This window comes from Sturnira hondurensis, unplaced genomic scaffold, assembly GCF_014824575.4.
Source record: "Sturnira hondurensis isolate 20B ecotype Veracruz unplaced genomic scaffold, ASM1482457v3 Scaffold0013537, whole genome shotgun sequence".
Classification (NCBI taxonomy): Eukaryota; Metazoa; Chordata; class Mammalia; order Chiroptera; family Phyllostomidae; genus Sturnira; species Sturnira hondurensis.
In genome coordinates, this window is record NW_028086168.1 from 924,855 (window position 1) to 951,203 (window position 26,349).

Below are 26,349 nucleotides of genomic sequence, written 5' to 3' on the forward strand. Positions count from 1 at the left end.
AAGAACTAAACCTGAGTCTGACTGAGTAGGGCCCAACCTGAGCCTTCATCTCCTCCTCCTTAAGGAGTCCTCCGGCCTTCTGGGTTCCAGCCCTCTGTGTTCCCTTCAGGTGACTCACCGTCTGATTCCTGCAGGTTCAGGAAATACTCTTCCACAGCCTACAAATATCACCTAGTCTTAGACATGAGTCACTGACATTAGCAACAGAGCAAGTTGCTCCAGTTGCCCCTGAGCGGGAGCCTCTACGAGGGCGCCCCAGCAGACTGCACCGAGGCGGGCAGGGAAGCACCCAGCTTCTCTGGCAGGGCAGAAAAACGCTTATTTTTCATGGTTTACCAGAAAATCAACATCCCTGCCAACCTTAGCTTCAAGGCTTGTTCTTAATTAGAGTTGAGAAGCCTGTTTCGACTTGAAGACACGCATATGAAGTGAATGGACAGCCAGCTACCACAATGAAAGGTAAATGAAAACCTTTTTTAACTGTCTTAAAAGCCATGGTTGATAGGACATAGCACTGATTAAGACGACTCGCACTTCTGCTGAAACCTGAGGTCTGAAGGAAAGGCAGGGGCTAGAATACGAACTGACGAGGTATGGCAGTGCTCTCTCGGAGGCACCGCTTCTCCACCCGGGGGCCAGTGTGTGGAGGGCACCCTGGGGCTCCCGCGCTTCCCAGTCACACAGGCAGAAAGCGTAAAGTATGTCCTTGCCCTCAAACGTGGAAATGATATGTTGGACATCATTTGAATTAAGTGATTTTTTAATCACATTACTTTACGAGATGAGGCAATTCCAAAGTGCCTTGTCATTGTTTTCTGAGACCCAAAATTTAAGTTTGTTTCATAATCTTTTATTCACATTTTATTTTTAGAGAAGAGGCCAGAAAGAAAGCAGTGATTTTCTATCTCAATTGCCTTGTTTTGATAAAAGAACCTCAATCTCTTCATTGTACCACAAAGAATGGGGCAATCCTCATTCTAAATCCTTAAGAGATCATGTTAAAACATGTCAGAGAAGGCACTGAGCAAACTGCCCAGCTTAGTTCTGCTTTGCGTTCAAATCGCTAGGGAAGTTTGTGCTTCACTGAGGAAGACAAGAAGCAACATGGAGATCTGATCTTCTAAGTTATAAAGAGGACTGTAAAAGGTTGGTGAGCCTGGTAAAACGACTTGTTCACGTATTCAGTTAAGTAAATTGGTTAAGATTTGTCTACTTCAGAATTTTAAATCATATTCTCAAGTTCAGTTCACTTTCACATGAGTCATATTAACATTGTTAACATCTTTCTTTCTAATCAAAGACTCCAACTTACTAGCAAAATGAAGAGCAAAAAGTTTGTTTCTATACCATCATATATATGGCAGAGTCTGGGGAAAGAGTCAGACACGGCTGATATTTTATTATTTCATTATTATTTCTCCCAGTTTGAGGTTAACAGTCTTTCCTCCTTGAAGTTAGGAATCAGGTAGTTGTGTCTTCTCAGTACTACAGCAAAACCTTATGGTAAAACTATTGTTTCCAACACCTACTTGAAAAGAAATCAGGTATGTGTGGGCTGAGAATAAGGGGCTGCAGGAGCAGGTGTCCTGCTGAATTCCTTATTTCAGAATGTAGCCTAGAGGGGAAAGTAGTCAGAAAACTGTAAGTGTTTCATGCAGAGAAGGAGGAGAAGTCACAGAGAGTATGCTGAGCGGGCTCGCATTTCAGGGACCTGGGTGGGAGAATGAAGGCTAAATGAGAGTGGATGTTTGTACTCAGGTTAATGGTGTCTGTGCCCTTCGGTGTCTGCCTGCTTTTCTTCCTTGATATCTGAGGGTTTCACTTCCTTTAAGAACAAAAAATCCTTCCTGCTGTACTATGAGGAAAATGCCATGGAAATTTATGTGAGATAGGAGAGACAAGAATGGCCATTTTTTCCTTCTCATGCGCCTCTGAAGTAAGAAAAGCTAGGAAAACCCACGAAGCTCTCTCCCAGTCCAAGACAGGGAGTGGCGGCGACGACAGGAGAGAAGTGAGGTGGACTCTGGGTGAAATCGCCTGGGAGCATCCCACAGCCTCCACGGCAGACACCGTGCGTGGGCACTAGTGTCGTGTGGGGCAAAACGACCAGGGTCGGTGTGCTGGCTGTGCCAGAAGTTATCAGTGTGACTAGGGCAAGCCTCTCACTTCCCCAAGATCTCACTGCCTTCCCTCACAGTATGATAAGAGGCTTAGATTGCATGGTCTTTTGAGGCCCTCAGGGGATATCCTGAGGTGGTAGGAATGGTTCACAAGAAACCGTGTTTGGTTGTTGAACCAAACACGGGAATGCAGCAGGGACACTGGACAAAGCCAAAGGTGATGAGGAAAACTGGTCCTAGCCGTTTTTGTCACCTGCCAGCTACATGATGTTAATCAAATCTCAGCCTCCGTGGGTTTCAGATTCTTCCACTGCAAATGGAGATGAATATGGTTTGCTCTTACTTCCTCAGGTGGGAAGTTTTACATTAATACCAATACAGGGGCAACCTGCAGTTCTCACAGTTGCAAACATCTAAGGCAGGGAGGGAGAGCAGAGGCAACCATGACCACGTGGTTAAAAACTAAGTTAGATGAGTCACATGAAAGACATCAAGGTGAACAAAAAACAAGACTCAGACCTGCTTTAGGCCAATGGTTAAAGCCAGGTTCCTACCTGACCTGGCAAGGATTGCTAAACTTTCTACCTCCTCACATAGCAAATATGGGCAGAGCAGAATGTCTGTTCTCCACCTTATGCCTAATTAGCATATTTGCTCTTTCATTACCACTCTTATTAAGTATACATAAAAAATTTACACTAAAATAACACACGTGGATAGTTTAATACATGCCCAAGACTACTGAATATTTTAACATACATAACTTTTTTTAAAAAACCTTCACACGCCATTTGTGAAGTGTATTTCTGTTACCCCCATTTTCCAGCTGAGCAAACAAAGACGTATGTGGTACACAGTATGAAGGAGAGCTCTGACTTTGAACCATGCTGCTTGCGGTCAACCATGCTCTTTCTTAGTCACTACTTTTTAAAGCTCTGAGCCAACTCACTCTTTGCAAGTAGTGACCTCTTTTGGGTAGCTAAATGGGTAAAAGTATACAGATTTGTGAGTTATTTACTGTGCTACTATACTACTTGACAAATGCCAATCGGGTGTGTTATGAGCAGTGGTCAAGTTGGAGCTCCTTTCCTTCCTAGTTTTCCCAAGGGAGATGTCAGATCATGAGTGGCATATGAACCCCCAGTTTGTGGAGATGCAGAAGAGGCCAGCACTCAGGTTGACCTGTGTCCAATCCAGGCTCTGCGCCTCCATAGTGTGTTAACCCAGACGTGCTCTGGCACTCAGGCAACAGACCACTCATGGCTACTGAAGGAACCTCTGTTTGCCTCAGTTTCTTCATTTAAAAAAGAGGGGGTACCAATTCTTACTACCACCACTCAATAATAAAAACTAAATACTCAGTTTTCACCACACGCCAAGCTCGAATAAAAGGTCTATAAGGACTGAGTTAACACGGTAGTGACACCTTATGCGACCCTCAAATAGATCCTATAATGTAGAGAAGAAGACACTGAGGCATGGGGGATGAGGTAACCTGCCCAAGTAACGGACAGATGTGCAATGTGAGTCCAAAGTCCTTTTAATAAATTAAAATAGACTCGAATAATTTAGAACAGTCCTAGGCAAGCAATGACATTAGCCAGCATTTGTTGAACCCTTACTCCTATTGATTCCGTTGCTGTTGTGCCTAACAAGACAGAAACACGGACTTGTCAGCTGTCAGCAGAAAGTCTGTCCATGGCCTGAACAAGCTCTCAGGCTACAGATATTTCTGGCTCTCAGCCACCTGAGCAACCCTCCAGAGGATACGGAATAGGGAGCAACTCTTTTCCTTTCAAGTCCTTAACACAGAAGGGTACCCTTTGCTAAATTTCATCAGGATCCTGGTGGCTTCCACACCAGAAGCCAGCATTAACAGAAGGCAGCAGAAACAAAATTCTAAGGTCCCTACACTGTAAAAGCTTATAATCTAGTTGAAGAAAGAAGAATGGTAACAGAAGACTACATGGGATGTTAGTTTATATTAGAGCTCTCGGCCGGGGGACTCTCGGGCTAAGAGCTGGGAGAGGAGCTCCAAGAACACAATGCCTGGGCACGTGCTGCCTCTAGATTGCAGGCGTTCGAAGGCCTGCCACACTCCTAGGGGTGGATGACCTTCCTGTCCAGATTCATTCCTCCTTGGTCCTGCCACACTCAACCGATACAGAAAATAAATGATCAGTGGGCTTCTGGATATAATTTAGGTAAACTGGCTAAAAGATGAACTGGAAAAGCTGCAAAATGAATTGTTTACTGGATGTAGTATTTACAAAGAAGACAGTCCTGCATACCATGGTCAGGTACATATGGCTATTCAGGCTCACGGTAACATACAATCCTTAAATAACCACAGGTATGATTGTATTTTGGCTGTTTCAACCCAGCATTTTAATAAGCTGAACAATGAAAACTTTAAATAAGATAAAGGTTTGTTTCAAAACCGTCTATGTAGTACCCATATTATACACAGCAAAATTAGTGAATAAAAGAATAGTGGATACCATCAAAAAAGTAAACTACAATATCATTGTATTGGCATATTATGAACATTGTTGAATAAAACCATAATATGTTAAACATCAGTATTCCCTTTACCCTAAAACATTCACTTTGATTTCATGTTGCAAACAACAAAATATATTCGCCACAATATAAAATGAAAAAGTATCTACAGCCTCTAGTACAATACCTCAAGTATTATCTTTATTTTTCACTCTAAGGCCCAGAAATAACGACTATCAAATGCGTACCTGATCCTTACAAAGGCATATTGGGATGCATGCAGCATACGCACCATTGACAATTAGATCTCGATTTTTATGAAATTTCAAGTCAGACAGACACTAAAAAACTGGCCAATGCAGCAATTTGAGTGCTAAAAGTCGGAGGCACCTGATCAGTAAGTGCCACAGTATGCTAACACTTGCTCCGATGATCTCCCCATTCGTTCTCCATCCTGGAAGATGAAGATACTCCCAGCAACATAGTAATTTTGCAACCAGGGTGGCAAGGCCTACCACTTCTATCCTTAACTTTCTTCTCCACCGCAGCCCCATCGGGAGACGGTCCGTTCCCCATGCGGCTTCCCGTGCCTCTCCCACAAATTGGAAGCAATCACTTCTCACCAGACAAGCCTTCTCTCCAACATAGCCACGTGCCTATTTATTTAGACCCTGCCTAGCTCCACTCCCCCGCAAAATAAGATTTAAGGTAGTTTACAGAGATGCTAAATATGAAGTTCAAATGCATCTTAAGTAAGAAAAAAATGAAGCCTGAGAAAAACAACAGTGGGAAATTAAAAGCTAGGCCAGAGGTTAGTTCAACAAATCCAATAATTCCTCTCCATCTAAATTAAATCAAATGCATCAATCCCTATCTACTTGATGAATCTTCCTTCTGCAAGCATTCCAAGAAGAAAACAAGCAGGCAACATGGTTTAGCTCTGGTATTAGTAACGGGCCTAAAGGAACATTAGCCTCAATATGTAGCCTTCAAAGAACTTTCTCCAGAAAGCTGAAGTTGGTGTTGAATACCAAAAGGGTACGCCTACTGAAAAGGACTGAGTGCCTGGAGCATTCAGCTCAACTCAGTCCAAGCACAGCCATTCACGGAGGCAGATGACAGGGGTCCACGTCATCGTGCTGACGTGGAATTACTCTAAGAAAAATCTCTCTGCCGTCTTTCTTCCAGCAGACCTGATTCTAATTATGCAAATTTCCCAAGTACTATACATACTAGGTTAAACTGTATAAAAAGGTCATTTTGGCCTGTAAAAACATTTTTAGAAGTTTCAACCTAACACATTTGCACCAAGGAAGAAAAAAGTTTAGAGCTTTTGAAGGAGTGCTCATCCCAAATTAAATGCAATGCCATGAAGTTCTAAAATGCTCTAAATTATTTCAAATCTTGTCTTACAAGCTTATCACTTCAGGGAGAAAAAAATATCAAGTTAGGAAAACTAGTCAACATGAGGGAAAGGCTTAGAGCAGGCACCAGGTAACAAGGGTATAGGATGAAAAGCAAAGGAGACCCAGGGCAGCCAGCCCCATAGTGAAAATTAGAGGTGGAAAATTGTAACCCACAGACAAGCTCTATTTGCTCTGCCCAGTGTTTTAATAAAGTTAAGGCACTATTTAAAATTAATTCAATTTTATGTAAAAATCCATTTTCTTATAAATCAGACAGTCTGGTGGAGGGATGCCCACACACCTCTGTGGCAAGACCCCATAGCCTGAGGGTGAGCAACACTTCCTAGCTCTGGGCAGAGCCCAGCCCTCCTGACCTCCCCTGACACTTCAGTTTGTAGCTGTATTTTGTTAGGTGCTGGTACTGTTGACTATTTCCCCTTACACCTGGCCCACTTTCCTCCCTGACATCATCTATGGAGCTGTATTTGAATGTTCAGCTCCCAGCTTTAGTTCTCTCACTTCACAGTGAGCTGTCCAGAAATATCAAAGGACCAGCGCTTGGTCTTCGGCCATGCCTACACACAATCAACTGACGGTTCCTGTTCTCCCAGCCCTTTCAGGGTTCTGCTCCTGCACTTCAGAAGGCAAAGAGGATACTTGGGGGGGAAAGAAAGCTGGTAATACCTACCAAGATCAGCCATGTTCCAGGACAGCCAAACACTGAGTCAAACGTTATCTAAGCTCCGACTCTGTGTGTGCAGATAGCCTGCTGGACTCGGGCGATGGGAGGACGCAGGCCCCCTCAGGCTGTCAGGCAAACAGGGGAACTGCAGTGCAACAGCTGGAGGTGTGGGCAACCAGGTGGTCACAGGGGCTGAGGAGCAGTGATACATGATACATGAGGGAACCATGCGAGGCTTTGAAAGGGGAGGCAGATACGTTAGACCTGAAAGCCATGTAAGGAGCTTGCCTAGTGGACTCAGCAGAGAGGGGATTTCCAGGACAAAAGGGCCAGGTGAACAGGAAAGGTCTGGTGTGGGGGTTGGGAGCTGGAGAGTGGGCAGGTGGGCTGAAGGTCAGGCCATGAGGGTACCTGCGGAGGGACTTGAGTGGTGACAGTAAGAATTACCAGTACTTTAAAAAAATGTTATACATGGGTGTGCACACACACATATTATTAGATGAAATTAATTTAAAATGATGCCAGATCCTCTTACCATATACGTAAGGGGTAGGGTATTTATTTATTTTTATGAAAAGAGAAAATGAGGAACAGTGAGGGTTTGATGTCAACGAAAACTGTGAATGATTCACTAGTATTGAAGACCTCACTAGCGAAATTGTAAATTATCAATGAAGGTAAGATGAACGGAAGGAAGACTGTCTCTTAGGCACCAGTCTTATTTCATTATTTTAAAGCACCACAGTTTGGTTCAATTGTGATCTGTAGAATCAGAGGAGCCAACCTGGCATCAGTTATATTGGGAGAGGTGTGGACAATGACCACCCCTCACCCACAGCCCAGACAACCATCTGAACAGTGAAGGACCTTATCTGAACAGCGAAGGTGACTGCCACCATCACCATGAAGAACAGTTATTACTCCCAAGTACAATGCTGAAGCCATGGGGTGTTACCCTTGCAAAACAAGAAAGAACATATCTTTCTCTTTCTTAAAAAGAAAGAAGCTATGAAAAAAGAAGCATTCTTCCTTTCTGAGAAACAGCAATCAAACGACTACAGGGTTTTGAATTCTCAGAAATGTGTTTAAGGAACCAGGAGTCACTTGGAATACAGATCTGGTTTAGAACATGCTCACCTAAAGCCACTATTCTGGCTGCTGGGACTTTTGCCCTTCACCTCCCTGACCAGCCTCCTCAGAATTCAGCTATGCGTAAATCAGACTCTGCCTAAACAGAATGTAAAAATACACATTTCAACTCAGCAAACCTTGTAAAATTTGACTATAAGTAAAGTAGTAAGACTTTTATTATTAAGTGGAAAAGAATAAATGCCACAAATTACACCTTTATATGATTGTGGTACTTATAATACGCACTTCATATATTATCTCAACATATTCTCACAGCCCCTTTGGGAGCCAGGCCATAATTTTCCTTATTTCATAGATGAGCAAGCTCAAGCTCTGAGAGGTAAAATGCTTTGCCCAGGGTCACAGACTCAAAGACTGAGTCAAAAAGTTCACCTACTGAATTGAGGTCTATGGTCCTGGCCAGACTACTTGTGAGGTGCCACTTAACAAGCCAAGCAGCTCAGCAGAGAGGCAGCCCGCTCTGCGGCCACAACGCTGGAGCTCATCTCCCACCTTAGCCTCTCACCGACTGCCTGATGTGCCAGCTGCCGGACCTCACTGAGGTTCCTGTAGGAAGGGAACAACCGGGTCTGGGCTTGTGGCTACAAAGAAGCATTAGATACAACTTCACCTTCAGGGAATGTACCACCTGGTTTGTATCACCGGAGATATATTTTTCTCGCAGGGAGGGAGAAAGTTAAATCCAAAGGTGAACCAAAATAGGCCATATTGTAGGCTAAAGATATCAAGCATTGCTTTGACATGAGAACCTTAGGGCAGTACCTGAAAAACCTGAATGAAGGGCTGTATGCTTTGCATCCAACAACTTCGGGACAGTAACTCCAAGCACACATTAATGAAGTGCCCTATGAATACAGTGACCTAATTCTATTACAAAAATAAGTAAATTGTACTTAGTGAGGTAACTTGTTTCTTTCCCAAGGCCTTCAGCAGAGCTATATCTTAGCAGCATGGCTGGAACACCCCCCCCCCACCCCCCCCCCACACAGAGTCTTTCTGTCTCACTCATTTTCATAGAGAAAGATTCTTAGGTTACAGGTGATTCCAAAATGCAAAGAGAAGCTACACCTTTCACCAGAAACTGCATTATTAGATGGCTTTGTGAACATTACATCTTTATCCATGAAATTTAAGGACCACAGCAGTACAATCTATCCTTAATCACATGATCAACAACCACAAACCCCTCACATCTGACATTCCTACAATTTCAGATACGAGCTTCTAGAGAACAAATTGGAAAGTGGAGGACAAAAAAGGGAGGTAGTTATACTACAAGGCTGTCATTTGAGAACCACAGCCACCACCAAATAATCAGGACAAAAAATCGTGATCTGCAGCATTAGAGGGTGCAATCATTTAATGGACATTTGTTTCTGGATAATGGGTCATTTGGGGCTTGAAGGGCAATGAGATCCTGTGAAGCCAGGGAGCATAAAGGCTTCGCTATGGCCAGGTGGGCACACCTTCCAGCTCCTCCTACTGAGGAGAAGCTTCCCCTAAGGCACAGGTGGCTCCCCACCCGTGCTGAGAAGGGACCCAGGGTGCAGTAAGGGCAAGGCCGTGTGCCCAAGGCAGCAGTTTCGTGGCCCTGGATGCTACTGCCTGCCCTGGTCTTCTCACGGCCCTGCCAGGGGAACAGCAGAGCTTTGGACGTACAACACCTTGGGTTCATGCCCCTGCTCCGCACACTGGTCAGCCTGTCCTGGCCTGAGTCCTGAAGTCTCAGTTCTCCAGCCCTAACAGTAACATCACTGCTAGGGTTTTCACATAGGGGCCCCAGCAGAGGACTGGCCACAGAAAAAGAAAAGGCTCAACTGTGACAATTAATTAATTCTCAGGAATGAACCAAACAGGATCACCTGCCACCATATTGGAGGCGGGGGGCGGATGCTAAGAGGTACCAAGAAAACCATTTTTAAAGGATGTTAAGTGTTGGTCACTAAAGCAAGAAAACCCAAAACTGGTGATCAGGAGGCAGAGGAGGAGAGATGTAAGGAGAATATCTGATGATCCATATAGGTGAAATGCAGTCACACAAGACTGAGTGATAAATGAAGCAAGGTTTGCACAATCGAGTGTCTGCAGGGTCAGGCAGGCGGTGCTGCGAAGTGAGGAGCCTGTGGACCCGAGGAGCAAGCTGGGAGCTGTGGGCCGCAGCGCATGCTACTGCGCAGTCCCTGCTCCCTGTGGGCACATCTCATTTTCAAGCTAAGATTCCGATCTAAATTCTTTCGTGAAGTTTCCTAATGTTTTCGACGTTGTTCAGGTCAAACAGAACAAAACGAGGTCTCCAGTTTAGAAGATCAGCAGTTCCTTCGCCTGTTTAGCAGGAAAGCAAACCCCACCTCTGCCCTATATTTCCCCTCTCACTTCCTGCCTTCCAAGATCAAGCCCTAGAATCGCTAGTTTTACTCCCGGGCAGTGGAGCAGAAAGAACTGCAGATTCAGTTTCAATCGAATCTGTTATGAATCCCGATTCTATCTGTCACTCGCTGTGTGCTTCAAGGGTAAGTTAATTAAGGTGTCTGAACTTCACACCTTCCTGGGACCACCTGTGATGGGGGCCACAGAACACCTAGGTCATAGGGCTGCTCTGACTGAGAATTACATGAGACATCAAGAACCAAATTCAAGGTTGAAGATAAAGGAAACACTGAGAACACGTTAATCGTTTTCCAGCATCCTCATTTATAGAATCATCTTACAATCAACAACATAGCAACACAGTTGATAAAATAGTCCAAGGATGATATCAGTGAGTGGATGGAAACAAATAAAAATAAAAATCAACAAACAGAAGGTCTCTAAGCACTAATACATCCAACCTCAGGAACGGCTGTGAAACCCGGGCCTACCACCGACCTCACATTCCTGGGCGGTTTCATCAGCTCTCAGCTGGGGGAGCAGTAGGGGCAGGACAGGATTCCCACCCATGAATGAGGGCCTGGAACCAAGCCCATTACTACTGCTGAAGCAATCCTCATTGCAACACCCTGCAGGCGCCGGGACATGCAGAGGACGCGCAGCTGCCCTGTAGTAAACCGCACATGGAGTCTGAAGCTTAGGTGCCCATGGTGAAGAAAGACAGACACAAGCAGACGAGGCTCAGAGACAACTTAAAGGAAGGGCAGGCTATTTGAGTGGTTCCTCACAGGATGGCCGAGGCCACGAACCACACAACAGTCTCAGTATAAACAAGGCGGCGAGAACTCCATTCAGCCTGTGTCCACCCTATCAATCACCAAAATAAACTCCTGTTGTGTGCCTAGAATATGCAACAGGAACTTACAAGACTTAGGCTCTACCCTGTGAAACTGTGCCAGTTGCTTCCTGAATACATTCCTTTTAACCTTACAATCATCTGATAAAGAACTTATGACCATTTCCTTTTGTATATAAGGAATGGAGGTCAGAGAGTGGGGGTGCAGAGTGGAACCCAGCGCTCCAACACACTGCTGTCACGCTCAGCCAGGAGTTCGAGCGAGGGTTTTTCACATTTTTCTTTTTAGAGACAAGCTAGGAAAACACCATTTTAAGTGCAAGGCATTGAATGAGAAGCGTAACAAAATCTTCCATTGGTCCTGCATGTTTCCCTACAGCACCTGCCACCCCCCACTCTTCCCCTCCCATCCTAAGCACATTCTTTTACAAAAGAGTTACCTGAAATCACTCCCTCTCCTCCTCACCTCACCAGCATTACTCAGCCCTCTGCTCCTGCCCCCCACTCCCCACCACACCACCGCCACAAACACACACAGCACGACACAACACAGGCAGTGCTGGCAATGACCTCTTTGTTACTGCATCCCAGCCAATGGCACTTTACTTTTTCCTCTATCACTTGACTTCCCTGTGGGATAAAGTTAGCCACTACTTCTCACTTCTTAAACTTTTCCAGGATGCACCTAACATTACTCTTTTGTGATAATCCTCCCAATGCTCTGAGCACTGATCTTCTATCACCGATCTTTTGTTGACCTTGAATTTACATCACCAGACAGGGGCACTTTCCTAGGCTCTAGACCTGTATCTTCAATTACCTAGTAGACATCTCCACAAAGCATTCTGAAATCAACAATCCTGTTATGTGCTCTTCCTCCCAGGGGCCCTGGCATCAGGGAGGGAAACCAGCACCTACTGCGAAACACCTGGGAGACCACAAACACTCCTCCTTCCTTCACGCCAACCTTAGCCGGCTACTAACTCCTTAATAGCTTCCAGTTTGTCACATCTCTCTTCACTCAATGCCATCATCATCTCACTATCAGATTACTGATTCTTTTCTTTGACCACACTCCACATTTCCAAATACGCCTTCCCCATTGGACCTTCAAGAAACTTGCTGCAACTCAGGTACCACAGCTGCGGCAGAACTGCCGTGACCACTGATTCCCTCGTCAGGCAGCAGGGCTGTATTGCCCGGTACCCAAGTACCTCACTCTGCACTTAGCGATCTGTTGCGTCTGGATCCTCAACTTGACTCTAACCTCCTTCAGGGCAGAGAGGTATCCTCCTGATCTTTATAGTCACAATGCCTGGACCATAAGCAGACTCTCAGTAAATTACCTTACGAAAAAGGTCAGATTATAAGTGTTAGTTTTCGCTTGCATTGTTTTCATTAATTTTTGCCAAAATGAAATTCATGATTATCTTCACCTGATTTGGAACTCTCTACAATACCAAACTGTTGTTGCCTCTAAGGAAATGGCACTGAAAACAAGGCAGAACTTTCTAAAATAGGGAGAAAGTGGGAGAAAGGAGGTCATTCAAGAGCAGAAAGGAACATGAAGAAAAGCAGGGGGCTAAATGCAAGGCCTTCCCTGAGAAGCAACAATAGTTTGGTATTATAGAGAGTTCCCAATCAGGTGAAGATAATCATGAATTTCATTCTGGCAAAGATTAATGAAAACAATGCAAGCAAAAACTAACACTTATAAAGCACTTAATTTATAAATGTAAATTCTATTTTAACCTAATAATGATGCTGTAGAGTAGACATTATTGTTGTCCCCATGATTGAAAATATTAATTATGGAGCAAGCAGATTTCCCCAAAGTTTACTGCCAACTTTAAAAAAAATATTTATTTATCTTTAGAGAGGAAGGGAAGGAGAGAAGGAGAGAAATATCAATGCATGGTTGCCCCTCATGAGTCCCCTGCTGGGAACTGGCCTGCAACCCAGGCATGTGCCCTGACTGGGAATCAAACCACGATAGTGTGGTTCCCAGGCCCATGCTCAATCCACTGAGCTACACCAGCCAGGGCTATCGCCAACTTTTATAATTAGAACCCAACATCTTCTGGCTTCCATACTCTATGATGTTCAACCATACAAAGTTAACTCCTTATATTTGATTAGTAATTGAAAGTCAAGAACTTCCCTGCCACATAATAACTCAAGGTACAAAGAAAGGCAGGACTGCATGGGTTATTTAGAAAGAAGAATCTAGCAACAAGAAGCAGGAGAGATTTGAACGGAATACAAGAAGAAGCAGAAACACCAGAGAGGTCTGTACGGTGGCCCACACATGGGGCAGGGGCCAGTTCTCAATCTGGAAGGCGACTGAAGGCGTGGCAAAGCAGGACGGAGCAAAGAAAAGCTATTGTACCCAGAGAAATAAGAAGACCTGGTAAGTGACTAACTAGATGAGGAACAAGAAAGAGAAAACTAATAGAATACATACAGAGGTTTTAAACTCTTTCAACCAAGAGATGAAGAAAACGCTCACGAACAGAGAGAAAAACGCGGGTTCTGCTGAAGAAAGGGAAAATGGTTGGCGTTTAGAACACTGAATTTGAGGAACATGCACTTAGAGCACCTGCCAACGTACACATGGACTGAAGTCTGAGGAAAGGAAGAGTGAGATCACGGATAACAGGTGACAACTGAGCATTCGTGTAGATGGGAACACTCTTGAAAAAAGTAGAATAAAAGAATAAGAATCTTTGGACTAAATGTGGGGAAACAGTTCATTTAAAGAAGCTGGTAAAAGAAAGCAGAAGGCAAGAAGAAATTCTCAGAAGCTAGTAGAGGAAAATAAAACAGCTCATTTCCCGAATCTGGCTATCCAATATGATTCCAGAAAATCTAAATATCATGTCTTCATTGATTAAATCCCAACTTTTGCACATAATTTCAATAATAATAAAGAAAATGGAAACACGGATCCCCCAAAAGTACAAATCATCAGCCATAGCCAGGATCTCTGGATTTTGGACCCAATCCTAAAAGAAAAAACTCATATATGAGCCATGCCTATCACTACACTGTACCCCTCTCCTACTTCAAGAGGTGGGACTCTTGCCAAATGTCCATGGCATTTCACACCCTTCAGGAGAGGACAGGGGCGTGTTCTTATGATGGGCTTTTTCCTGAGTCTTGAGAACTCATCCATTACAACAGGGAACTGCTAGACTGTTTCTATTCCTTTTCTTTTCTGTGTATCTTTTTCCTTGTTGACTTTACGGAATTAAAATTTACATACAATAATATTCATTTTATGTATAGTAAATCATGAAATAAGTCAGGCGAGGCGATAAAAGACTGATACCATATGATCTTACCTTTAAGTGGAACCTAATCAACAAAACAAACAAGCAAGCAAAATAGAACCAGAGACATTGAAATTAAGAACAAATGGACAGTAACCAGAGGGGAGGGGAGAGGGGATAAGGGGGGAAAGGGGTGAAGGGTTTTCAGGAACAGCCCATAAAGGACACATGGACAAAATCAGAGGGGGTTAGAATCAAGGGTGGGAAATGAGGATGGCTGGGGCAGGGGGAAAATGGAGACAACTGCACTTGATCAACATAAAAAAAAATGTGAAAATACTCATAAACAGGCATTAAATAAATTTAAAAATAATAAAAACAAGAACAATAGAAATACAACTTCTAGAGTTTTCTGCTTGAGTAATTAATCTGAAATAAAATTTCCTATTTTTCAAAAAAAAAAAAAAAACCCAAAACACCCCAAAGTGTTCTTTCCCTGCTGACTCAGCAAGTGTAACTGCTTACGCCAGCCAGACTGCTGTGTACGCAGAAAGGTTACTTGAGGCCCCTTTGTGGTACACGAGCCACATCAGTGAGAGGAGCGTGGAAGTCTCACGTGATTTCTTTTCATGAGGAAGTGTGTGACTTCACCCACAGTAAACCCGTACATAAGGACATCTGCCTTTAGTAGTATACCCTCCAAAAACAGTTTCCAGAACTTCTTCTCTTGGACCAGTATCAGAGGGAACTTAGAAAACAGGGAATAGACATGGTTGCTGAAGCAGATGGGGAAATGATGTTTTACAGTATTCCGCATCATATGCACATAGGACCCTCAGGTAAGCTTTGTAAAAACGTTGTGAGCAGTTCAAAGCTCGGAAACGTTAAGATACTGAGCCAAAATCACATGCCAGTCATTAAAATGCTATTTGCCCAAAATCAAACTTTGAATCTGGATGGAATATAGTTATCATGAAGAAATACAGGGACTTCCAAGACAAACATTCAAGTGCTGTTAAATTCCTAACGAGAACCTATGTTTGAGGAAAACACAGAAGCTCACATAAATTTGAATCCCAACAGGGATTTTTCTAACGCTTGCAGACTTAAGAACGTCCAAGTCCAGAAAAGTCAGGTGATTTGGTGGAGGTCACACAGCTGGTTAAGGTAAAACCAGAACTAGAACCCCACAGATTAGAAGGCTGACTGCACCTGAGTTTATAAAACACTCTTACATATACTGTGCTAGATTTTCCAGTATTCTACAATCTGCAGTGCACCAAGTCCCATCCTATACGCACTTAATTATATGAGCTGAGGTAGGAGGGGGGGTTGGGAAGGAGCATGAGGAAGAGGCAGGAATGGGAAGACAGAAGCTAACAGGGCCTGAGCGCACTCTTGGGCCCAGGTTCTGATTACCTCACGCAATCCTCATTACAGTCCTACAGCACGATTATTAACACTGTCATTTCAGAGATTGAGGACACTGAGTCACAGAGACGTTCAGTGACTTTCCCATGGCCACACAGTGGTGTTCAGACGGAGCACATACACAGAAATGGTCCATGCTTCGTGCCGGCTGAAAGAAGACACAAAAATAGACAACTCTTGTGTGGCAAGGGTGTTTGTGTCCCAAGAGCACACATTTTTCTGAATCGCAGTGACATGCGCATGTGTATCTTTAACTGGAAAGATCAAAATACTGTGTTTTGGACTCCTTTGCAACGGTTTCATTTTCTTTTTTCCCTCAGAAATTAAACCTGGAATAACCAATGCTGAACCTTTGCCTCAGCTGTCCCCGAATGTTTCCTGACAGGTATTTTTGCTGACAGTCTGTCACTACTGAAGAATGGGGCTCAACCTAACACTTGCAAAATTACCAGGTAAGTCACAGGGGAAATGCTAAGAACACTGGATTCATAACTGTTATTTTTACTATGTGGCAATTTGGGAATTTTATTGACCACTGAACCAATGAACAATATAAACCTTTTAGGCTCACGTTCTTTTTTTTTTTTTTTTTAAGATTTTATTTATTTATCTTTAGAGGGGAAGGGAAGGAGAGAGGGAGAGAAATATCAATGTATGGTTGCCTCTGCCGGGGACACACAATGTATCATATGTCCCCTGCCAGGAACTGGCCTGCAACCCAGGCGTGTGCCCTGACTGGGAATCGAACCGCAATCATCTGGTTCGCAGGCCCATGCTCAATCCACTAAGTTACACCAGCCAGGTAGGCTCACGTTCTTTAAGTATAAAACAGTAAACAGGCAGGATGGCACCTTTTGAGGTCAACCTAACTTGCTATCACTATGAAACTTTGTTTCATGTAGAGACCATCTCTAAAAGGACAAGAAAGATTAAGTGAATAACATTTGCAGAAGATTTTTATACCGAAGGTACATATTACTTTGCAGAGGTAATACGTCTGAACTAGGTTCCCTGAGGGTCCCCAGGAGGCCGAAGGCAACATCTCCCTACCCTACTGGTAACTTCAGACCATGACCATGCAAGGGCGGCTGGGCCATGGCAGCGACAACCTGTAATTTGCATGGCTTTAGTGTTCCATTCCCACCTGGCAGGTAGAGCAGAGACGTGTTGTTGATACCTTCACATTTCATGCCAGGAGTGACACACCCCAGTGAGCAATAATGTAGCTTCACCAAGAGCAAGAGAACCAAGATTCTTCACTACTCTTTCTATCATTCATAATGAGACTGCTACTCATGCGACAAGTTGTAATTAGTGCCTTAAGAGGGTGAACACCTATTAAGTACCAGATACTGTGCACGAAATGTTTGCAGAGCATTTAACTTTCAGAAGGTCCAGCAAGGTAATACAGATTCCATTTTTACAAAGCCTCGAAGTGACTAAACCAGCATCACCAAATAGGACTTTCGGCAATGATGAAAATACCCTTCCTCTGCACTGAGAGAGGGGCCACACGTCGTTGACGCTCCATCTGGCTACACACTCTGCCTTTCTCCAGCACACACAGATACACACAGTCCCCCTTACATGCAGCACAGACAGCCACAGCCCACACACTAACACAGACCACAACACCACTCTCACACATGCATTGGCACAAAATGGCAATTTACCATGAAACTAGAGTGCCTATGTCATTGTCTTTGTTTATTTAATTCAAAGGAGTTGGGAAAGAGGGAACAAGGAGAGCAAAACAAAGCAGTGTTTACCCTGCTTTGTTTTATCATTCTGTATCAAAGTCTGCACTAAGTAATACAGGAAATCACACCCTAATAAACAAGGAGCATGTGAGAAAATAACCTCCACACTGTAAAAAACAGCTTCCAGTTTTTCTTAACTGAAGCACCACACTACCTGGCATTAGAAATGTCCGCTGACCTGGCCAAGTTCACTCTCAGTGAGGAGCAAAATGCAACTGAACTGCCTGAGTGAAGAAAGCCACTCACTGTTATCGCTGACTGTTCCCGAGCGGGAACAGCGCAGACAAAGGCCTCTGAGCATGCCCACCACCTTGGAAAAACCGGGGTGATGACACAGGAGAGAAGAAATGGTGGTGGTGGAGCTGCCAGAAAGGAATTAGGAATGACATAGGCTTAGTTCTAAAAATTAATCAGACAAAACTCTCTACATTGAAGTTTTGAGCTTTCCAGAGCAACCCATATATAGCTCTTCCTGCTGCTCAGGAATCAGTTTTTCCCTCTCTATTAGCAAATTGTTTCATAAAATCACCCATAACAGACTTTAACTAATAACTTAAGCTGTATTGTAAATGTGGGATTTGTGAATGAAGTAATAACCAAGTCTAGGCCTATCCCAAGGAATTTAGAAGACCTTTATTCCAAAATATTAATCCTATACATAAACTGAGGAAGCAAACACCACCAACAAACTGAATACCAGACTCTCTCAGAGCCACGAAACAGTTCAATGCCCACTGTGGAATGAGTCCACTCATGCTAAATAGTTATCACTTATGGGGCACAGTATTCAGAAGAGTCATTTTTAACATCCGGATTTAAGACTCTATATTTAATAACCATAACTGATCAGTAAATTATCCCCTAAAAAGACAGCTTGATTATACAATTAAAACTTTGAAATGCTATAATGATACACTGAACATACACACAATCCCTAACCAACCAGTTAAGTGTGGGTCCTTCCATTCCAAAACGGATACGCCGAGTGGGTCCAGTGAGCAAACACTAAGGGCTAATAATTGCCTGTGCCTAGTACCCTACATTTAGTAGGGTACTTATTTGCATTTACAGTGGCTCCAAAGCCATTCATCAATAATCATTTCAAGCACAAACATCACTTCCAATGACGTAGCTGCCTCTTTCCACCTGTCTCTCTCAGCTGGACCACTTGCCCTGGTTAAAACTCACTTTTCCTCTTTCCACCTTCCTTAGGGTTCTCTTCTGGGTTAAATGAAAGTGACTGCTAATAGTTAATTGGGGAACTACAAGCAGATAGTTTATCCCAGGTAAAACTGCACATCTTAAGGAGCTTCTAACACACGAGCGCGGATGCGGATCCTGCGGTGCAGAACCCTTCATTCGGCCAGAACAGGCTCCGAGGACCTGTTTGGGGCAACTTCGACACAGGCAACAGGAACACAGAGGGCGCTGAACCAGGCATTTACACTTGTAAAGCTTACTAATACTATGGGGATCATCATCACAGGCTAGTCCAGGTATAAATTACAAGCCTGTATAAAGATATTTAAGCCAGGAAAACCAGTTTTTAAAAACACTTCTAGCAGGGAATAAGAGAACAAATTGGAAAGAGGACAAGAATACTCAGGAACAGCCTACACTTAAATTTCAGGCAGCAATTTAAGAACCTGTTTTTGGATTATAATCAGACCTTCCCTGTTCTACTCCTTCAAATAAGGGAAGTAACAACAACAGACCTACTACAGTGCCTGCCATGTAGGGAAATGAGGGCCAAATTCATGCGGTTACCTCTAAAACAAAATCATTCCAAAATACAGCTGGCAAACATTATTAATGAGTGCCAAGTAAAAACTCAGAAATGGCCTTCCTTGTAAGCTTACATCTAAAATGTTCATTTTAAAATTGTGTTAGTTCAGGTTTTTTAAAAAGAGCAGATAACACAGTGGGACAAAACGGCGAAGAACTTCCCTGGGGGAAATGCCGGCCGGGGTCACGGGCTGCACCCGTCTGCCCTGGGAAACATACAGCGGGGCATGGAGTGGGTCGGGGTGGGAGTAGCAGAGTGATTCAGACTGCAAGGCACTGGAGGGTTTTGACCAGGCTGATGAGGAGTCCTCCAGCCAAAGTCATTTGTCAAATAAGCCCCTCCAGTCTCAGGAACTGGCTTATCTTAGTACCGGTCCTATGTTCAGTTACTGACCCGCAGCAGTGCCTGGGAAGTGTGACATCATCAGGAGATCCCCAGGCTCCTTTCCATGGTCGTCACCACAGTAAATCTAATGCTCGTAAACTGTGTCAGTGCTTATGTGACCAAGTGCTACAGCATAGGTCTTTAACAACACGAACAAAACACTGTAAATTCCCTCCAAAAGGTAAAAGGTTTAAAGATTTCATATTCCAAGGGCAATAGGTAAAATCTAGTAAAGTCTTGTAAATAAAAATAAGTACCAGCCCACAACTATTTTTAACAATTTCTTCAATTATAGTTGACATGCAATATTATTTTAAGCAATTAAAACTGTTTCTAGTCCTAAAGACATCCCCTAAAGCTTCTTTACTATAAGAGCAAAAAAAATTCAAATTGACCCACTAAAATTTGACTTTTTCCAATTCTTGATGATTCAATAACTTAAAACTGAAAGAGAGGAAAAGATATTTCAGGGAGCATGCCAAAGACCACACTAAAAGAATAACCATGTGCTGCCCATTTTGTTCTCTTATTTATGAAATTTCAACTTTTTGCCCTCAGATTTTGTTGATTCTATTTGTCATGATAAACACTGAATTAAAATTTAAGATAATTTTCATTGAAATATTTATTTTCATTTTCAAAAGGTTAGCACAGAGAACCAGAAATACCACATTTTAGTCAAGGGACTACATGGACTAGGGGGATGGGGGTCAGATTTAGAGATAAGGCCACCAATTCTTTAGCCACTCGAATAGTAACAATGCACTAAACTGGCTGTTTACATCACTAAAGATACTTTCAAAGTCACCCCAAATGCAGCGGCCCCGCCCGCCAGGGCGCCCTGGAGTCTGCGGGGCGTGCATGCACAGCTCTGACGTGGCCTGTCCCACCTCTCCCACAGATGATGAGCTGCACGGCCACGGGAATCCTGCTGCAAGTAACGCCAGCGACGGACCCGGAAAGAATAGCACCGCTAACAATGAGTTTGACACCATTGTCCTGCCTGTGCTTTACCTCATCATATTTGTGGCAAGCATCTTGCTGAATGGTCTAGCAGTATGGATCTTCTTCCACATTAGGAATAAAACCAGCTTCATATTTTATCTCAAGAACATCGTGGTTGCTGACCTCATAATGACCCTGACTTTTCCATTTCGGATAGTCCATGACGCAGGATTTGGACCGTGGTACTTCAAGTTTATCCTCTGCAGATACACTTCCATTTTATTTTATGGACACATGTATACTTCCATTGTGTTTCTTGGGCTGATAAGCATTGATCGCTATCTGAAGGTGGTGAAGCCATTTGGGGACTCTCGCATGTACAGCATAACCTTCACCAAGGTTTTATCTGTTTGTGTCTGGGTGATCATGGCTGTTTTGTCCTTGCCAAACATCATCCTAACAAACGTCCAACCAACTACAGAAAATATTCATGACTGCATGACACTTAAAAGTCCCTTGGGAGTCAAATGGCACAATGCGGTCATTTACGTCAACAGCTGCTTGTTCGTGGCCGTGCTGGGGATCCTGATCGGGTGCTACATAGCCATATCCCGGTACATTCACAAATCCAGCAGGCAGTTCGTAAGCCAGTCAAGTCGCAAGCGAAAGCACAACCAGAGCATTCGGGTGGTCGTGGCTGTGTTTTTCACCTGCTTTCTACCGTACCACTTGTGCAGAATTCCTTTTACTTTCAGTGACTTGGACAGACATTTAGATGAATCTGCACACAAAATCCTGTATTACTGCAAAGAAATGACACTTTTTTTGTCTGCGTGCAATGTGTGCCTAGATCCGATAATTTACTTTTTCATGTGTAGGTCATTTTCAAGAAGACTATTCAAGAAATCAAATATCAGAACAAGGAGCGAAAGTATCAGATCACTGCAAAGTGTCAGAAGATCAGAAGTCCGCATATATTATGATTATACTGATGTGTAGGAGTTATACTGATGTGTAGGAGTTAAAGGCCATGAGGTCCCCTCTCCTTTGTTGAAGTCAGTATGTACAAACTGTAAATAAATGTTTCTTTTGATTATCCTCGCTTCAGTTCGTCAAAATACGCATAAACAGATAACTAAAATGGTATGAAACCTGGGTATGATTTGGAAGTGCAGAAACTAGTAAGGCAGACCCAAAAGTGAGATGAACAAGAGGCAGTGAGTGGCTGAGGGGCAGGGTCCCTGGCTCAGAGTTGAAGAAGCCACAGCAGAAAGAGCCACGGCAATATCAGTGCACAGCAGCCGTCTCCCAGGGAATGCTGCTGCTCTGAAGCCACTTTTGGGAGAACGGAAAGTACAGAGAAAACTCTATAGAGAAAACTTAGCCTTGAAGTTTATGATTACGAAAAGACAGTGCTGTTCTCAATACAGCTCATTTATGTAACTGAGCAGATACTGATGACCAGGCCTGTCATTCCACCTGCAAATATGTAGGGCCTTTGACCATCACCCCTTGGCTGTGTTTTTCAGTGACATAGCATATTAAAAAAAAACCTTGTGTAATATGGGGTAGGTGAGAAAAGATTCAACCATGTATTTTGGAGAAAGAACAGTATGACTGAAGATTATGATAAAACACCCTGAACTTGTGTACCATTATTATACAACCATTCTGCATTTAAATCCTCATGCACTGAAGGTAGAGAAGAGAATATGGAAGCTTGGTTAAGAATGAAGTTTATGTAAACAGTTTATTAATAAGCCGTTTAATAGTCTGTATTTTAGAAAATTATTAGTAAAATAATCTTTCCTTTAAGCTTTATGCCACCTTTAAAAACAATCTCATTTGTTTAAAAAAATAAACTTAAGTTAGCCCTGGCCAGGTGGCTCAGATTGTTGGAGCATCGTCCCATGCACCAAAAAGTTGAGGGTTCAGTCTCTGGTTGGGGCATGTATAGGAGGCAATAGATTGATGCCTCTCTCTCTCTCCCTTCCTCTCTTGCTAAAATCAATAAACATATCCTCGTGTGGGGATTTAAAAAATAAAATAAAAAACAAAGAAACAAATAAATGAAAAGATAACCTTAAGTTGAAGGATAGAGTTCAATAAATGAAGTCCAAAAAACTTAAGTAACCTCTTAAATCGCAAAATACTGCCTCCTCCTTTAAGATAAACCCTTGAGCCTTTATTCTCTTCCAAAGCCTTCGGCTGCCCAAGTGCTGCCTAAGTGCCCGATCTGTTACTACCACTAGATGAGGAGCTGAGGCAGTGTGAAAAGGAGGGGGTGGTGAAGGCATGTTTTCCGACAAAAAAGGACATTAAGGATAACCGAGACAAAACACACCCCTGTATATGAAAGAACAATATTTTATTTAGATTCTTTTAAACTATCTGTGAAATTCTAAAACACTAAAGTGAGCAAAAATGAGGGCATAAGAATAACTGAACGGTGACAACGCTCAAAAGGTGTAAGAACAGAATTCAGCGACTACTAACTGTCTAGTAGGTGAGCCAGGTTTGGCAAAGCGGCTGGTTAGCCAAGGGGTTAAAAGAATTACCTGAGGATCTATATCAAACTATCCATATTTCCATCAAGATTCCAATTCCATAAATTCCGTAAATTCGTATCGGCACTCCGATACGTGAATATATGCAGCCCACTTGGTCATTTGAATAGCCAGTCCTCCCCCACAACTGTGTGCCACTAGCTAGGATAACATAGCCATGCTTTACACCAGCTAATGTGAAAAGAGTCTGAAAGGCTAATTCCTCTCCCCACCCTCCCATAACACCCGGGGTGAGGCGCAGCTGCCCCTATATAAAGTGAAGGAGCAGTGTTGCAACTGGAAAAAAACAGCCTCGGTATAACATGTCCTGTCTTTCCATACCTCGTTTCCACTACGTCACAGCTCCCAGTCCAATATCTCAAAAGCATTACCCACTTCACTGTGTGAGTGTATGTATATAAATAGGCACAAAATATGCACATGTATGATCACTTAAATACCCAAACTAAGAATCTACCATCTTTAATAGCACCAAATGGCTCTATTTAGCCCTCTGGAATTTACCAAACACTTCTTTGCCCCAGACTTCTCTGTCATTTAATCCTCTAATCCAGACCTCAACCCCAAGAAGTCTTTAAAATAGCTCTTGCATTTTAATTGTTCCCAAACTGGGTCACTCTACAGTAGGCACATTTAATGTTATGCTGGTTGTAGTCCTTGAAATTACATTATTGTATTAATGGGATATCTTAAAACATAAACTTAGGGGGAAAATAAGAATATTGTCCCATTTTTAACAAATTGTTGAAAAATTCAAAATTATACTGCTTATTTTTCACATCATTGCCCACACTGTGACCCCAAAAATTATTTTTCCTACCCAACCAAGAATGAAATATTTACATGAGTAAAGTGTGATCAATAGGAATAATATTAAATATTGTACTAGTATCAAAAGTTAATACATTAGTATTGAAGAAATTTTTTAAATAATTGATAACTTAGAAATAATCTGCAATCAAAGATTTCTTACATGGAGCTTTTGAATTATATTCAAAATTAATGACTAAGGATCCTCATGGACAGTAATACATAACATAGTTATTCTTCCTTTTTTACATAAGAAACATGAAATATATGTTCAGACAATTTCAAAAAAGAATTTTTCTATTCTCTCTAAAACTTTCAAAAACACTGATTTGTAGGAAATCTTTCCATGTATACCTTACTCTCTTCATTCATTATACTATTCATACCATTTAATTTTCATTTCTAAACAGTACACCAGTATCATTTTTCTCAAAGTTTTAAGGGAAGGGCAACAAGGAAAACCTGTAAATTTAGATTAAATAGCTAAGACAAAACTGTGTATGCACACAAGATAGTACAGCCTAAACATAAAGGAATTTTACGATAATCGTGGGGGAAATGTGATACACTAGGGAAAAAAATAAAGAAATCTGATATATTGGGGAGAAAATTAAGAAAACAAGAACAAACAAAGGTTTGGGATTTCTTAAATCTTATAAATAGAGATTTTCTGCCCCCCTCCCCCGCCCCCGACTAAACACTATTAGACAGTTAAAAAAAATCAGTAAATACTTACTAGGTATGTACCATGTTACACACACACACACACACACACAGAGTGCAATCAATATGATATTTAAAATAACTTTTGGGATATTCCAAAGTTAATTCTAAAAATAAATATTTCTTAAGATCAAACATTTTGAAATTTCAGCAGACTGCAAGCATCTGGTAAACGCAAAATTATCAGGCATATCTCCTAGCCCTCTAGCGCCATCTTGCGGTAAATTCACAAAAAAGCTGAAGAGAAAGACCAGTATACAGGCATAGCCACTTATTTCCTCAACTTCCTTCAGCTGTCCTGTGTGTCAGTGTGTCAGTACACACACACACAATCATGGAGTTGCCTAGAAAGACGCAAATGTTTGCAACAAATAATTAAGGCCTACAGAAAATTATCTCAGATATAAGGAAAAAACAACTAAAAGTTTCTAATACACAGTGGACTTCATGGGGGAAATGCTACAAATACTTACTGCTCTTTCCTAATTTCCATAACTGAAAATATAAATTAAATATAATTTACCTACAGATTGAAAAGTACACAAAAATCATTTATTAGTGTTGAAGAATGGGGAATAAGACTGTGTTGAAAATTTTACTTACCAAAAAAAAAACTCCTGGGATCCAAATGTCAATTTTTGTTTTGAATATTCCTGAGATTCTTTATTTTTATAAACCACAGTGACAAGAAATGATCTAAAATTATAAAAATGATGTATCATGCCTTTTAGACCACACATGCTTTTTTCTCCTCATTTGGAAACTCAAGATATGGAAATAAATCAGAAATTCCTTTATCTCTAACAGCTTCAAAGGCAAACATTCTTAATAAAAGTAAAGTAGGCAATTTCCCTTAGACTCACACCAGAAAACACCCACTGGCTGCAGTCCGGGCAGGCTCCACAGGAACTCTTAGAAATGATGCGTCTGATTCGGTCAGCACCACTTAGGAACAGGGTCTAGACTGCTCAGCCAGATTGGTCAGACCCTCCAAGTCTGAGTCTGGAATTAAATGCCATAAGCAGAACTTTCCAGCTCTGACACATTACACACATACATGCACAGACCAACACACATGCACAGCCCAACACACAGCACGTGTGTTGTATAACTAGGGCTGACAGAAGTTAGTACAACAAATGTCACTCAGTCCCTTAAGCCAGTAACTATTTTAAATAGTCTTAAAAATCATTTCCTGTGCTTAATATTGTTACCACTAGCCTAAACCAAAATATCTTCAGTAACATTGATGGCATCTACCCAATAAATATCTATATGGTTTTCAAAAATCCTGAACCATATATATCACCACAATGAAAAAATGAATAAATATATGAGAAAGTATGAGGCAAAACATTTGTATACTATTTAAACTTAGAACATCTATGTCAGACCTTCACAATGAAACCCAATGCCTCCTTTTTGAGAGATGTCAACATATTTTTTAGTGTGCTGACATAAAAGCCACAGATAAATCTACCTATACCTACAAGCACATGTGAGCACACACACATGCATGCAGACCTCAGTTGCCCAGTAGTGGAAAACCATAAAAATAACTGCAAAGCTGAAAGTGTGCAAAGCAA

The 26,349-nt window shown here is 42.3% G+C and overlaps 2 protein-coding genes across 6 annotated transcripts in view; one reads left to right on the top strand and one right to left on the bottom strand.

The window, feature by feature from the left end:
* The window catches only part of MED12L (mediator complex subunit 12L), a 320,705-nt gene that overhangs the window by 114,051 nt on the left and 180,305 nt on the right, over window positions 1-26,349 (bottom strand). The gene's annotated exons all lie outside the window — the stretch shown is intronic.
* On the top strand, window positions 193-21,728 carry GPR87 (G protein-coupled receptor 87). The gene is made up of 3 exons (XM_037061806.1): window positions 193-459; window positions 16,109-16,240; window positions 20,620-21,728. Exons 2-3 carry the CDS (start codon window positions 16,207-16,209, stop codon window positions 21,660-21,662), a joined length of 1,077 nt encoding a protein of 358 aa, XP_036917701.1. The 5' UTR covers window positions 193-459; window positions 16,109-16,206; the 3' UTR covers window positions 21,663-21,728.